At 39.8% G+C, this 14,161-nt stretch overlaps 1 protein-coding gene across 6 annotated transcripts in view; it reads left to right on the top strand.

Moving 5' to 3' along the window:
- Positions 1–14,161, top strand: part of SPIRE1 (spire type actin nucleation factor 1) — a 212,814-nt gene that overhangs the window by 178,448 nt on the left and 20,205 nt on the right. For 4 of the 6 annotated variants that reach the window (XM_067015789.1, XM_067015787.1, XM_067015786.1 and 1 more), the window contains 2 exons: positions 1,356–1,397; positions 6,345–6,517. In XM_067015789.1, coding sequence (XP_066871890.1) covers positions 1,356–1,397; positions 6,345–6,517 — 215 coding nt within the window. The remainder of the gene's footprint in view (positions 1–1,355; positions 1,398–6,344; positions 6,518–14,161) is intronic. The other 2 variants (XM_059039865.2, XM_059039860.2) reach the window with 1 other exon arrangement.

Here is a 14,161-nt window from a genome sequence, read left to right as displayed (position 1 = left end):
AGTTGTCTTTTACTCGACTATTTCCCTATTGTTTTACAGGCTAGCTCCATTTTTTTCCTGTTAAGTCTGAAAGTAATATTCTTTTGCATCAGCCTTTGTTCATATCTTATCATTTTCTTTTTCCCAACACCTTTTCTAACATCTCATACTATGAGATTTGGGGTTGTAAATGTAAATTGTTCCTTTAAAAACATCTGCCAAAAGCATATGGAGAGATACTTTCATTCTGTTAAATTTGGGTGTTAGAACTGTATGCGGTATGCCTTGGAAACATGAGCTGGGGGGACATTGTGCCTGACAAGCCTGTGGACCTGCGGTTCTCTCCTCTTCTGACCACACGGCCACCTGTCCTCCCTGACCTGGGGCATAGGATGGATGGGGCTACAATGAAAATAGGTAATTCTCACTCTTATGAATACCCAAATTCGTCAAACCTTGGTAATAACCTTTTTTTAATCAGCTTTATTGGGATATAATTTACCTACCATAAAATTCATCCATTTAAAATATACAATTCAGTGTTTTTTAGTATATGTAATAAAATTTCTAAAACAAATGATTTCAACAGGAAAGAAATAAGTTTATTCCTAAGAGATTGTATTTATTTAACTTCTACTATGTGCTAAGCACTATTCTGAGCACCTTTTTTTGCATGGAATCATTTAATTTTTATAACAATCCCATGAAATAGGTACCATTATTCCCATTTTACAGATGAAGTAACTGAAGCACAGAGAGGTTAAATAACTTGCCCGGAATCACACTGCTAGTAAATGGCAGAGCTGAGGTTCAAACTCAGGCTCTGTGGCTCCTGAGGCCTTGCTTCAACTGCCAGGTTACACTGCCTACAACAGAGAGTTAGTGACACTTTGTGATGCTGATAGTACCTGAATGAGATTTTTTATAAGATGTTTCACCTGTATGCAGAGAGCCACATTTTCATCCTGAAATTAATTATTTAAGAATACATTTGTTGTTAAATTTTAAAGATTTTGTATGTTCCCTAAAATCATGTTTTAAAACATGGCTAGTTTTTTCTCGTTAACTCTCTTATATATAAGTAAAAAGTCCTGTACTGTGATTCTAAAATGTTTGTATCTTTAACATGCTTTCATTTTTAACATGTTTTTAAAAAGTTATTTTTTTCTTTTATTGTTACTCCATTTCAAGTCTTAGTAATATAATTAAAACTAAGACGCATGGTTTTATTGTATTTCAGATTGTTATTCACTGCCTTCTGCCTTAAAGTGTGAAATGTGCCACCACAGGTCTTGAACCCTCCTCCCTTTTCCATCTTCCCTGTATATCCTAACAGCTGAATTATTTTCTTTTTATTGTTTGTTTTCTTTTTTCAGCAATGCGGCCACTTAGCATGTCTTACAGTTTTGACTTGTCAGGTAAAAAAAAAAGCACTTTCACACCTGACGTGGGTTTTGTGGTCTCTGTGAAATACATTTCATTCATCTGCTTGTTCAAACATGTCAAAAAAGAAAATTGAAAGGCTTCTTCTAAGCTGTGGTCAGTCAAATAAAACATTCTGTTTCTTTGAAAATAGTATACTTAAAAAAAATTAAAACTGTAATAAATCTGTTGCCTTGCAAGAGCCTGTGGAAAAACTGTGACACTTGTGGTCATGGAACACGGTGCCCACCCCACCCCCAATCTCATAAAGCAGCAGTCAGAGTCTAACAGAACTCTGCCTTCAGAGCATAGAAAACACTTTCAAGAAACAAAGTTTTGACACTTCTTACTCTCTAAAGCACTCAGTTACTCAGGTAGTTGAACTCAGAACTGTCAGTTGCTTCAGAGGATGACTGCTTCTCAGTTAAGGGGCAAGTGCTATCTGCGTACCCAGTGCTCCTGTGCGTAGGGCCTTGTCACGCTGGTTCTGTGTGCTGGTTAAGAGTCTAAAAACACACGAGCTTTGTAATGGCTTTGTTTGTAAAATATAATCATGTGTCCTGGGTTTGTAGTACACGTTTAGAGCCCTTCTGTTAAATAGACAGGGACTAATAGTGAAACAAGTAGCTATTAATGATTAAATTTGATCTGTAAAATCAGCCCCCCTTTTAAATTGAATTTTTAAATTATATATGAACAAATTTTCAAAGCCAACTTAGTCCCAATAAAATGTTTTGCACGTTAGAATTTTCGACTTTGGAAGCTGCTGTTTTGAATGTAAAATGAGATAAGATATTGGCACTAGTATTTCCTTCCAGAATTTTCTTTTACATGCCATGGAATTGTTGACATATCTTACATACAAATTAATATTTAAAGAGCCAGAGAGTTCTAGTATCATGTTCTGTCTGTGAATATTTACTGAGTATCTTCCAACTGCTAAAATAGTTCGCAACTGCTTTTTGAATTTCTATGTATATTTGTAGTTCTCTTAGGCATGACTGATATTTGCACTTTCAAGAAACTCAGATAAATATGTTATAGTCTTCACTTACTACTTTTGACTGACCACTGAGGAGCTTTTTCTATTTTCTTTATCCATTTGACAATTTTTATTTTATCAACCATTTGCAGAGTAAACTTTGTAAAAAAAAAAAAAACTTGGTCTTGAAAATAAACTCAGAAATGTTTGAGAACATATGTGTTACTGCTGACCTCCAAAAATTGGCAACACATACTAAGATCCATCTCTTCTAAATACCTACTAAAGATGTTCCTCCCTGGTGGGCTCTCTGGGAGTGGCCGCTGCCTAAGCACACTGGCTGCTGGCTCCCGTGAAGTAGGCACAGGTGGCTGACCTGTATGGCGTGCATGCCCACACACATGTATGTAGGTGTGTTCGTGTCTTACAGGTTATATGATGGGTTCTTGTGTTGGGAAGAAAGCTCTTGGTGCTGCTGAGCTTCCTCGATGAAAAGGAGCAACAAAAAATTTTGATTTGCTTTCACTGCTTATCATTTGCCATAATTTATTTTGTACCTTAGTGTACTTTGAAATTTCCACATGCTTCATTCTCGATTTCTTGTGTTTTCATTGTGTCATTTTGACTAACCAATTTAAATGTCCCAAATTATAAATGGAAAAGACTGATACATTCTTCTAACCTAAATGCAAAGATCGGGATGCATTTCTTGGTTGGGAAATTAGCTAACTAAGGAGTAAATATTTAAACGTGTAGGGTAGGTAATGCACGTAAGTGTAGACTAGGACACATTGAAGTATGTTCTGCTGCTCAGGTATGTTTTAGAAATACTAATTCTTAGTGGAAAATGTTAATCCAGTCAACATTAATTAAGGTAGGTATAATTTATTTTTCTGATGCAAATATTAAATATATAATCTTTATTTCAGCCATATTTCCTCCAACTAAATAAGGCAGCAGCCTGGGTGTATCTAACAGACATAATTATTACACTATGTAATAATAGACTTATTACATAAGGTATTTAATATCATGGTTGTGCGTTTTAGATTCTGAACCTGAAGCATGTGACTTCTAAAGCTCTGTGTAGCATCTTAAATAGTTTGCTTACTTATAAATATCACCAGAAATTCTGTCTTATATAGAAGAAGTCTAAAGTCTTATCCAAGGGTTTGGTTTTCTCACCAGATACACTAAAGTGATAATGAGGATTCATTCATTTGAACAGAAAAGTATAAGTAATAAAACTACTTAAAAATATCTCTTAAAAGTATGTTCAACTGGGGCTTTTACAAATATGCAGTATTAGATAAAGTCACACAGAGTATTTAGTCTTACATACGGAGATCATCCTGAAGCCTGACTGGGACATAACATATTCTTCTGTTAATTCCATTTATCCCAAAGCTTTGAATTGAGTACTAGGTGTTTATTTCAGTAGTTTGAGTCAGTGAGCTCAAGTACAGTTACCAACCTCAGCAGAGTCTTCAGGCAGTTAGAGAGCTATTGGGTAATTTCTCAGATACCTTGCACTGAGAATGAAATTAGCTCATGGCAGTCACTGTCACTTAACAGTGTTCCCTAAACTTCAGTGCAGACATCGCCCTCATGATTTTACCAGACTTAAGTGCCACCAGTACTGTTTAAGCTTTTTAAATCTACCATAAATGACTTTAAAATTTTTCTTAAGCAAAAACATCCATAAAATCATGTATCTGGTATAGTAATTATATTTTTTCTGAAACAGTAAATATATAACCATTAAAACTGTGTTAATGTTCCTCCACACACCACTGGTGACTTCACCCTTAGGGAAACTCTGGCTTGGACCTGTGAGACCCGCCTGGAGAAGCTCACTGTGTCTCTAGGCAGAGCCTCAGTTGGCTGTGGATAGTTGGGCCGGTGGGAGATGCACATGCTTTTTCTTGGAAGACTGGCTGCTGCTACTGCGTGAACCTCTGGAGGAAGTGTGTAAAAAATGTGTGCTATAGAATACGATTTTTCAAAAGATACTTCAAGACCATATTTAAACATTACCTTTTTTCTTGAGTAGGAATTAATCAGTTAGCCCAATCATTTCCTCCTTTGCTCTCTGGAAGACTTTTAAATTACGCTCGTAAGTGTGGCAGCCTACTGCTGTCTACACCTTATGAAAGTTTTATTTAAAGATTTTAACCTTTGTATTTTTGTAAAAACTTGCTGCTTTTGCCCTTTTGTCCCTTCAGCACACCCCATCCCCCAATCATATATTTGTTCTAGCTACTTAATACCTGGAGAGGTAATAACAAAATTAACTCATGCGTTGTCAAGTTTTCTGTTAAACATTTTATGTAAAATGATAAATGATTGATGACAAGTCTGTCTTCTTCCTGCCTTTTTTCCTTTCCTCATTCCTTTCTTGCTTACTCAAACCCTTCCTTCTAGTTCACAAGAGCAGTTCTAGTTCTGGCCTTCTTGATATCTAAAAATACGCAGAAATTGTGAATATTAAGTTAGATATACATCATTTATAATAAATAATTTACATAATTCTTTTAAATAATGTCAAGGAAGGCTGTACTAGAACATACTTACATTCTGAATGTTACCTGGAAATCCACCTCTTCCACTTCAAGCATAAACCTATTACATGTTGGGGGGAGCTACTATAAATAGAACATTCTTGTATTTTATAGTTACTTCAGGTACAACGCTTACCCCCCAACACAAATGAGCATTAATCCTGTCTTTTCAGTGCCCAGCATACCCTTTACCCCCGACCATGGGAGTTTCACAGACTGCTCCATGGGCAAAAACCAGGTTATGGGCTGGTCTGTGAGTTAAATCATGCAGGGACTGCTTTTTCTCACTTTTAAATACTCTAATTTAGTAGTTAGTTATTAAAATTATTAGTTATTGAAATACTGAAGAAAATTAGTTCCACTTGAATTGGAAGATTACAGTCTCCAGTACAAAAAAAGGTGGCCTTTTAGAATCAGTACCGACAAGGATTCTAGTGTCAGCTCTGCTGCGCTGGCTGTGTGACTGGCTGAATCACCCTTAGCCTTAGTTCACTCACTTACAAATGGAGATAAAAGTCAGTGTTAATAATTGCTAACATTTACTGTGCACTGCCTTTATTACACACACTATTAAGTATTTTATATGCAGTTGTTAACTTATTTAATCCTCACAACAAGCCCATTTCTGTTGTTAGCCCCATTTTACAGTAGAGGAATGAAGTTTTAAGCAACTTGCTCAAGGTCAAACAACTAGAGCTAGACTTTGAATCCAAACCATCTGCATCTTAACTATACTGTATACTCTATACGTTATGCTACATACTCTTATTCTTTACTCTGTACACTATACTCCATACTGTATGCTCTTGTGTTCTGTAGTCTGTACTCTGTACTCCATGCTCTGTGCTGCCACATTTCTTTCACTGCCTTCCCATCCATATTTGAGCTTTGGATAATCAAAATCAGCTTTATCAGATGAAATGTATCCCAGAGTCTTTGTGTTCATGTTTATATGCATATAGATTATTAGCTACTTTTATTTTAAAATCAAACCACTTTCAGATCTTATAGCCATATGTGCATGCCATCACTCTGATCCATCGATTACTAGCTCTTTAGAGGCTGAAAGGAAAGTTAGCTTCTCTGGCCCCCTGGAAAATAGAGAAGTTGGAGTCAGTTATCTGTAGTATTTCTTGTAGCTCTAAATTTTTATCTACAAATGTGAATATATAATTATTCATTTAAAGGTTTCCTTTATTTGAATCTGACAGTTAATGTCAACACAAGTGTTGTATATGCATAGGTGTTACTGTGTCTAGCCTCGATGTATTTGCATGACGTAGAAATGCCGTATCACCTCAGGTGTGATTCCAAGTGCAGGTACTTGGAAAAGTTTTTTTGGTTCACTGATTACCTTTCTGTGCTCAAGAAAAGGTAAGCTTTCACCTTTGTTTTACCAGAGGTAGCTACCCCTGCATCTCCAAAGAATGTCCTGGAATCATCGATGGTGAATGGAGGTTTAACGTCACAATCAAACGAAAATGGGGCAGGTGCCGTACAACAGGTGCCTGTGCAGCGGAAGAAACTCCTCAAAGCCCCAACTCTGGCCGAGCTGGACAGCTCTGACTCGGAGGTGAGGCCCCGCGGCCCCCCATGTCCTGATTCAGGGTCAGGAGGCGAGCGCCCTCCGACCGGTCCTCGTGTTGCTCCAGCTGTTACTTAATCTCTTCCCATTTTTCAGTCAATTAAAGTTAGGTTTAAAATTCATTCATTTAGCAGGAAATGAAACAGTGGATTACTTACTGTTATTTAATAAAGGCCAATATAGTGGCTGTACATACATACGTAGTCTCAGATTACAGTGAGGTTAAGATAAGTCAACAATTTTCATACCTATATTTTCTTAAATATGTTTCCCTTTGTTTTGGGGAAGGAAAAAGAAAAACATCTTCATAGATTCTTCTCTCTCTACAACACAAACACACACACACACACTCACACATCCATACTGAAGTTTTTTTCTGTAATAGTAACACCAACAGACAAGTCCCCCAACACTGTACCCATGCCCTGCAGATCCTTCCTGTTCCTGACGTGGGTGCTCCCAGATCTCTGCAAGCCTCTGTCTGCAGTGTCACTATTGTATGTGTCCACTACCCGACCCTCTAAGTCAGCTTATATAAAATGAAATGATTTCCCCGCCCCCTGCCAAACGACGCTACACACAGCAGGCTTCTAGTACCCTGTCTGCTGTCTCGGTTGCTGGCTCCATTCTCTCCTCATTCATCCAAGTTAGAACTTGAGGAGTTATTCTCTCATAATGTCCTCACCAGTCTCCACACCTCATCCAGCAATATCAGTAATAACAATTTTGCCACTAAATGTTTTTCAAACTTCAAGAATAGTAAAGAAGTATTCTTATTACTGCCCAATTCAGTGCATGTGCTCTCTCATCAGTCATATCTTCCTTCTTCCTAGCTTCCCTGATTCCATCTTGGAAATACCACTAGGGTCTTTGTCTTTGAAACCTTTTGAAGGCTTCCTACCACTTACAGGACTAAGCTCCTGTCCCTGAAGAAGCTGCGTCAGAGCCTGCGCCATCTAGTGCCTGCAACATCACTCTGCCTCAGTTTACCCTTCAGCCCCACTGGGCCCCTTGCTCTTTCCTGCTCACTCCCTTGTTGCTCCGCTCTGTGCATCTGCGTGCAGCCTATACCCAGCTCCTCTCCGATTCCATAATAACCCTCTGATCCGTCTGTTGTGTTAGAGCAATTGACCCTTTGTAATATAATTATCCATTTATTTCTCTCTCTCACCAAGTGCAAGCTCCCAGGAGGGAAGGTGCGGAATTCACCTTATATTCCCAGCTCCTAATCCCCAACAGACACTCACGTATTTAAAGAAATTCATGCTAAACTGTGAGAACAACAGTTTAAATTAAAAGAAGATCTAGTGGTTAGCCACTAGAACTGTGATGATTGAAATGTAAATTATATTAAATAAATCTAAAACTCAGTTCATTGAGTTCTCACGTGTGGCTGGAGGTGACCAAGCTGGACGGTGCTGACACCAGTGCCGCCCTCACAGAGTCTGCTGGGAGCACCTGTGTCCGGTGCAGGGAGCACGCCGTCCCCTGTGTCCAGGGCCCCCTTCCTGTCCTTTCTTCACCCTTCACTGCCCTGAGTTAGAATGCCCAGGCCATGAGAAGGGCAGTGGGTGGCCTCTGCAGTTGTCTTAGTTTTCCTCTTCGTGAAAATATTGTGCTGATGCCCTAAATCCAAATCTTGAGACGATTTGCTAGACACAGTTCTCTTAATCACAGCGAGGCTGTGTTTGCATGCCTGCCCATTAGTTAGAAAGGAAGTGTGAAATACGGTGCTGAGAAGTGTTGAGCCTGGTCTTTGTCTGGCTGCTGGTCCAGGCCTGGGCAATCATGGTTCCCATGATTGGGAGTAAGGTGGGGACCTCTGATTTCTGGAACAGAGGGAATGGTCCTGGGCCAGGACTGGAGCAAGCACACCCCTCTGTCCTCTTCCCTTAGAGCTGATGCTCTGAAGTACTAAGGAGGGGCAGGGCAAAGATGCTGAATGTGAGAATGCCTTACATTCCTTTTTTTAAAAAAAACTTCTGAATATAGAATTTTAAAACTTCTAAATACATTCAAACTTTAAAATTTAGAAAACACAGATGATTTAATTTTAAACAGCTATATTTCAAACTTGGGCTTTGTGATAATCCAAGTTGCAGTAGAGGTGTTTTGTTTGTTTGTTTGTTTGTTTGTTTGTTTGTTTTGGTGCCCTCTCTGAGGCTCCGTAGGGTTTCTTTTGATGAAACTCAGCTTTAATTTAATTGTGGTAGATTAGTTGTGTTCATCCTAAAAAGCTTTCTTAACTTTAGCCTCTTTAAGATTATCTACCGACTGGTTGAAGCGAACTCAGAAAAATGTCTCTTGTAAAGCCTGATAATTAACCGATGTTTCTATAGACATGAACGAAGCACCTTGAAACTCAAGCCGGGTTTCCTTACAGTGTGAGTTAGTGAGGAACGTGCCGTGGGCTCTGGCTCTGCTTTGTGGACAGTACACGAAGACAGGTCCCTTTGTGTCAGCCACCACCGTCTCCTCCATCTGAGGTCTCCTCCAGCTCCAGAATGTGGCAGTTCTGTCCATAAGTATGAAAGCAGAAAAGAGGCTGAGGAGTCCTGCCTTCTCTAAATTGATGGATGGATGTTCTTTTCCCCACCTTAATGGATTCCTGGTGTCAGGGAATTCCTAAACCAAGATTGATTTATCTCTGGTCCTATTTGCTCACTTATAAAAATAGCCACAGATACTAAGACAGATATATCCCACATCACATTGCACAGTGTCTTCATTCACATTTTATAGTAACGTTTTTTCACACTTTTTTCTTTAACTCTTCTCCTATTTTTCCTTTTCGCCAACTTTTTTTTTTTCCAATGCCTCTCCATTTTTTCCATTCATATATTTACCAAATGCCTTCAGTAAGCAGTAAAGGAACAGCAGTGTGAAAGGCTTTGTCCCCTTGCTTATAATCCAAATGGGAAATAAGAAGCATACACTGAGTCATTACACGTGTTTGGTGAGTGCTCGCGGCCTGCCAGGCATCTCTTGAGCCACCCGTGTGTGATGCCATCAGGGGGCCGGGGGCTGGAGAAGCCTCAGGGAGAGGGAGGACCTGGGCTGAGGAGTCAGGTGAGGAGCGCAGTGGGCAGAGGGCTTCCGCTGTTCGTGGCATGTGCCAGGCCACGTCACAGCCGGTCTCCTGTTTCTCCCCTCCTGGCCTGGACTTCCCCTGGGGGTGGAGGAGCGGACTGACCCCGCCTGTCTGACTTGTCTAAAGCATTCCTGGTGGAGCACTGCACAGGAACAAAGACTAAGACTCAGGCCTGTAGTGGAGGACAGTGGAGGCCAAATAAAGAAGAAGCTCAGAAAAGGCTGGTCTTACTCTTTTCTTCCATCCCCTCAATTTTATTACCACTTCCCCATTTTTCCTCCTTCCCTCCCATTTACTGAGTGGCTTCCAAAAATTTAAGGACCAAAACTTTTTCTTCACATCAAAGCTGTAAAAGTACAAGGCGGGTCAGCTAGAAATGGAGGCGGGGCTAGGCCCTGCCCTCCACTCCCTACCCCGCCACCTCCCCATCTTCATGCCTTTTCCATTCTCAGAGAAAGGGACCCCTAGGAAGTCCCAGCACACCTGACACTGAGCTCGTCCCTCTGCGGACGGGGCACCGTACTCACTCCTGGAGGAAGTGCTGCTGTGCACGATCACACGTCTCCTGCTGACCTTGCAGTCTCTCCACCAGAGGTTTTTCCCTCAGGTTTAAGAAATACCTTCCAGGGGAATTCCCTGGTCATCCAGTGGTTAGGACTGCAGGCTCTCACTGCCAAGGGCCTGGGTTCAATCCCTGGTTGGGGAACTAAGATCCTACAAGCCATGCGGCATGGCCAAAAACAAAAATAAAAACAGACCAAAAAAACCCTTCCAGCCACCAGAATACCGACTGTATGGTGAACTCTTTCGTACATGATCTCATTTAATTTTCTCTTCCACAGAGACTTCATACTAAGAGGTAACTGCCACCGTTCCAGGGTAGCAGCTCTGCTAACCTCTGCAGACATACTTCATTTGATTCCATTGTGCACCAGAAAGTTCCTGTTGCCCCTTGCTGTCTTTGAGGTTAACTTAAACTTGGGCCCAAATTATCACAAAGAACAGGTTCCTGTCTAAATATTCCCCCATTGAGTAGTAAATTTCCCTGTAAAGAGTCAATATATTATTATAAGTCAGATATTCTTATGAAATGAAATATTAATGGATTATTTACTTTATCAACATAAACTCAGCTGCTTTATGTAGAAAGAAAAACTCCTTAATCCTCTTCAGAGCCATGAGATGATGACTTGCCCTCAGTCTTCTTAATGCCGTGCGTCCTTTGTTCCATCAAGGAAATGCATTTTCTTCCTTTCTGTCAGGTCTCAACTGAGACCTCCAGTTGCAGAACCAGTAAAGGGATTTTTTTTTTCTCTTAGATTTACCCAGCAGCTTTGTGCGTTTAAATTATAATAGTTAAATAATCAGCATTAACTACAAGCTTGAATTGATGTCCTTAAAAGTTTCTAGTTGTGAAACTGGGCTACTGGTAGTGACCCAGAGACTTTATACCCTGCTTGAGGCCGTAGGAATAGGTTATCTAATCTGCCATTTTGCCAGAACTGGAACTAACCCATGTTTTTTTACTTAACAAAATATTATGAGCATTTTCCCATCTGATTAATCCTTTTTCAACATGATGCCAAATATCTGTGTGGTATCATAATATCATAATAATTTGCCATATTATATTTCACCAGTCCCCTGTTTTTGAACATTTAAGCTGTTACCAGTTTTCTGTTATTATAAATAATAATATTGTGAACATCCTTATGATACATTTTTGCTTTGAATTATTTTTCAGGATATTTCTAGAAGAATGTTTGCTAGGTGAAAGAATGTACATATTTATAGTTTTTGATACATATTGCCAAGTTCCTTAAAGAAAGCTCTAATATCTACTTTTTATTGAGCCAACTCTATGTTATACTTTAGGTATTATAAATTGATCAGACCCTAGAAGTAGCTATGATCCTTTAAAAGATAAGGAAACAGACACACAGAAAGGTGTTGTCTTTGAACTAAGATTGTTAAAGAGTAAATTATAGAGATGGATTTGAAACCCAAGTCTAACTCCAAAATCTCCATATCTCATAAACTTTGTAGTATTCCAACTAGCAGTATATGAGAATGCTTGAATTTACAATAACTTAAACTGGAAAGGGGCTTAGAAATCTTGTTTAACGTCATTACTTTTCAGTTAGAAAACTGAGCCCCTAGTAGAGATAGAGACCAACTTTAGAAAGTCAGACAACTTTTCAGTAGCAGAATCCCTGCTAAACTAGACCTCCCAACACCAGATCTTTTTCCATCACTTTTTTTTTCTCTTCCTAAAACTCTAAACCTCAGTGTTTCTTGCTTATCTTTAATAACCTCTGCTAGCCTGTCCCAGGTAACATTTTAAAAGTCAAGATAAGCTTTGATTGGAGCTATATCAAAGCTTTCAGTAGGAAAGCTAAGCAAAGGAGCTGTATCTGTGCCTTCACTGGGATTCTTTTCAGGAAGAGGGAGATTTTCCTTCCTGTTAAGTGAGTTAGGTGCCCAGGCTGGCACCTGAGGTGAGTCTGGCAGCCTTCAGTGAGAGTGCCACCCAGGGAGCAAAACTGTGGGACTTCTGACAGTGACCTCATTGCATCCAGGACCTGATTAAGAGTCATTGGTCAGGACATAGAACTAGAAAAGGCCTAACTTAGTGTCAGAGACTAGTAACTTGGATCAGACAATACAAATAAGCAAATTGCAGAAACCAGACCAGGCCGTAGGAAAGACTAATGTTAAGAGATGTCAGAGACCAATTGAAACACCTCAGCCAGGCAGAAAGTGTTGAGTCAATGGGAGTGGACATGACAGGGACACCACACGCCCCCTGGTTCCTTTCTGGGCGTCTCCATGACTCCTCTGGGGCAGGAACTAATCCTGGTGAAGATTAGTTTTCTTTCTTTCTTCCTTTCTTTCTTTCTATAAAGTAAATACTTTATATATATAGTTGATGTATAATATTATACGTTACAAGTGTAAAATACAGTAATTGACAATTTTTAAAGGTTATCCTCCACTTATTAAAAAATATTGGCTATATTCCCCACGTTGTACAATATATACTTGTAGCTTATTTTATTTTATTTTTAAATTTTATTTATTTATTTGGCTGCATTGGGTCTTCATTGCTGCGCGTGGGCTTTCTCTACTTGCGGCGAGCAGAGGCTACTACTCTTCATTGCGTTGCGCAGGCGTCTCATTGTGGTGGCTTCTCTTGTTGTGGAGCACAGCCTCTAGGTGTGCAAGCTTCAGTAGTTGTGGCACACGGACCTAGTTGTTCCATGGCATGTGGGATCTTCCTGGACCAGGGCTTGAACCCAAGTCCCCCACACTGGCAGGCAGATTCTTAACCACTGTGCCACCAGGGAAGCCCTTGTAGCTTATTTTATACATAGTACTTTGTACCTCTTAATCCCCTACCCCTCTATTGCCCCTCCCCCACTGCCTCTCACCACTGGTAATCACTAGTTTGTTCTCTATATCTGTGAGTTTGCTTCTTTTTTGTTATATTCACTAGTTTGTCGTATTTTTTAGATCCCACATATAATTGAGATCATACAGTATTTGCCTTTCTCTGACTTATTTCACTCAGCACAGTGCCCTCCAAATCCATCCATGTTACTGTAAATGGCATAATTTTATTCTTTTTCATGGCTGAGTAATAGTCCATTGTATGTATATGTGTGTTTGTGTGTGTGTGTGTGTGTGTGTGTGTGTGTATATATATATATATATATATATATATAAATATACACCTAGCCACTCATCTATTGGTGGACAGTTAGGTTGCTTCCATATCTTGGCTACTGTAAATAATACTGCTGTGAACATTGGGGTCCATGTATCTTTCAGAATTAGTGTTTTTGTTTTTTTCAGATACATACCCAGGAGTGGAATTGCTGGGTTATATGGTAATTCTATTTTTAGTTTATTGAGAAATCACCATACTGTTTTTCACAGCAGCTAGACCAATTTATATTCTTGTCAGTAGTGTACCCCAGGGTTCCTTTTTCTACACATCCTCTCCAGCATTTGTTATTTGTGGGGTTTTTTTTGTTTTTTGATGATAGCGATTCTGACATCAAAATGACAGGTATGAGGTGATAACTCATTGTGGTTTTGATTTGCATTTCCCTGATGATTAGCTGTGTTGAGCATCTTTTCATGTACCTATTGGCCACCTGCATTTCCTGTTTGGAAAAATGTTTAGTTCTTCTGCCCATTTTTTAATCTTTTTTTTTTTTTGATGTTTAATAGTGTGAACTGGGCTTCCCTGGTGGCGCAGTGGTTGAGCGTCCACCTGCTGATGCAGGGGACGTGGGTTCGTGCCCCGGTCTGGGAAGATCCCACATGCCGCGGAGCGGCTGGGCCCGTGAGCCATGGCCGCTGAGCCTGTGTGTCCAGAGCCTGTGCTCTGCAACGGGAGAGGCCACAACAGTGAGAGGCCCGCATACCGCAAAAAAATAAAAAATAAAAAAATAGTGTGAACTGTTTACATATGTTGGATATTAACCCCTTATGAGTCATACCATTTGCAAATATTTTCTCCCCTTTAGTAAGTA

The sequence above is a fragment of the Kogia breviceps genome, chromosome 15 (genome assembly GCF_026419965.1).
Source record: "Kogia breviceps isolate mKogBre1 chromosome 15, mKogBre1 haplotype 1, whole genome shotgun sequence".
NCBI classification, from domain to species: domain Eukaryota; kingdom Metazoa; phylum Chordata; class Mammalia; order Artiodactyla; family Physeteridae; genus Kogia; species Kogia breviceps.
This window is presented reverse-complemented; position numbering and strand designations above follow the sequence as displayed.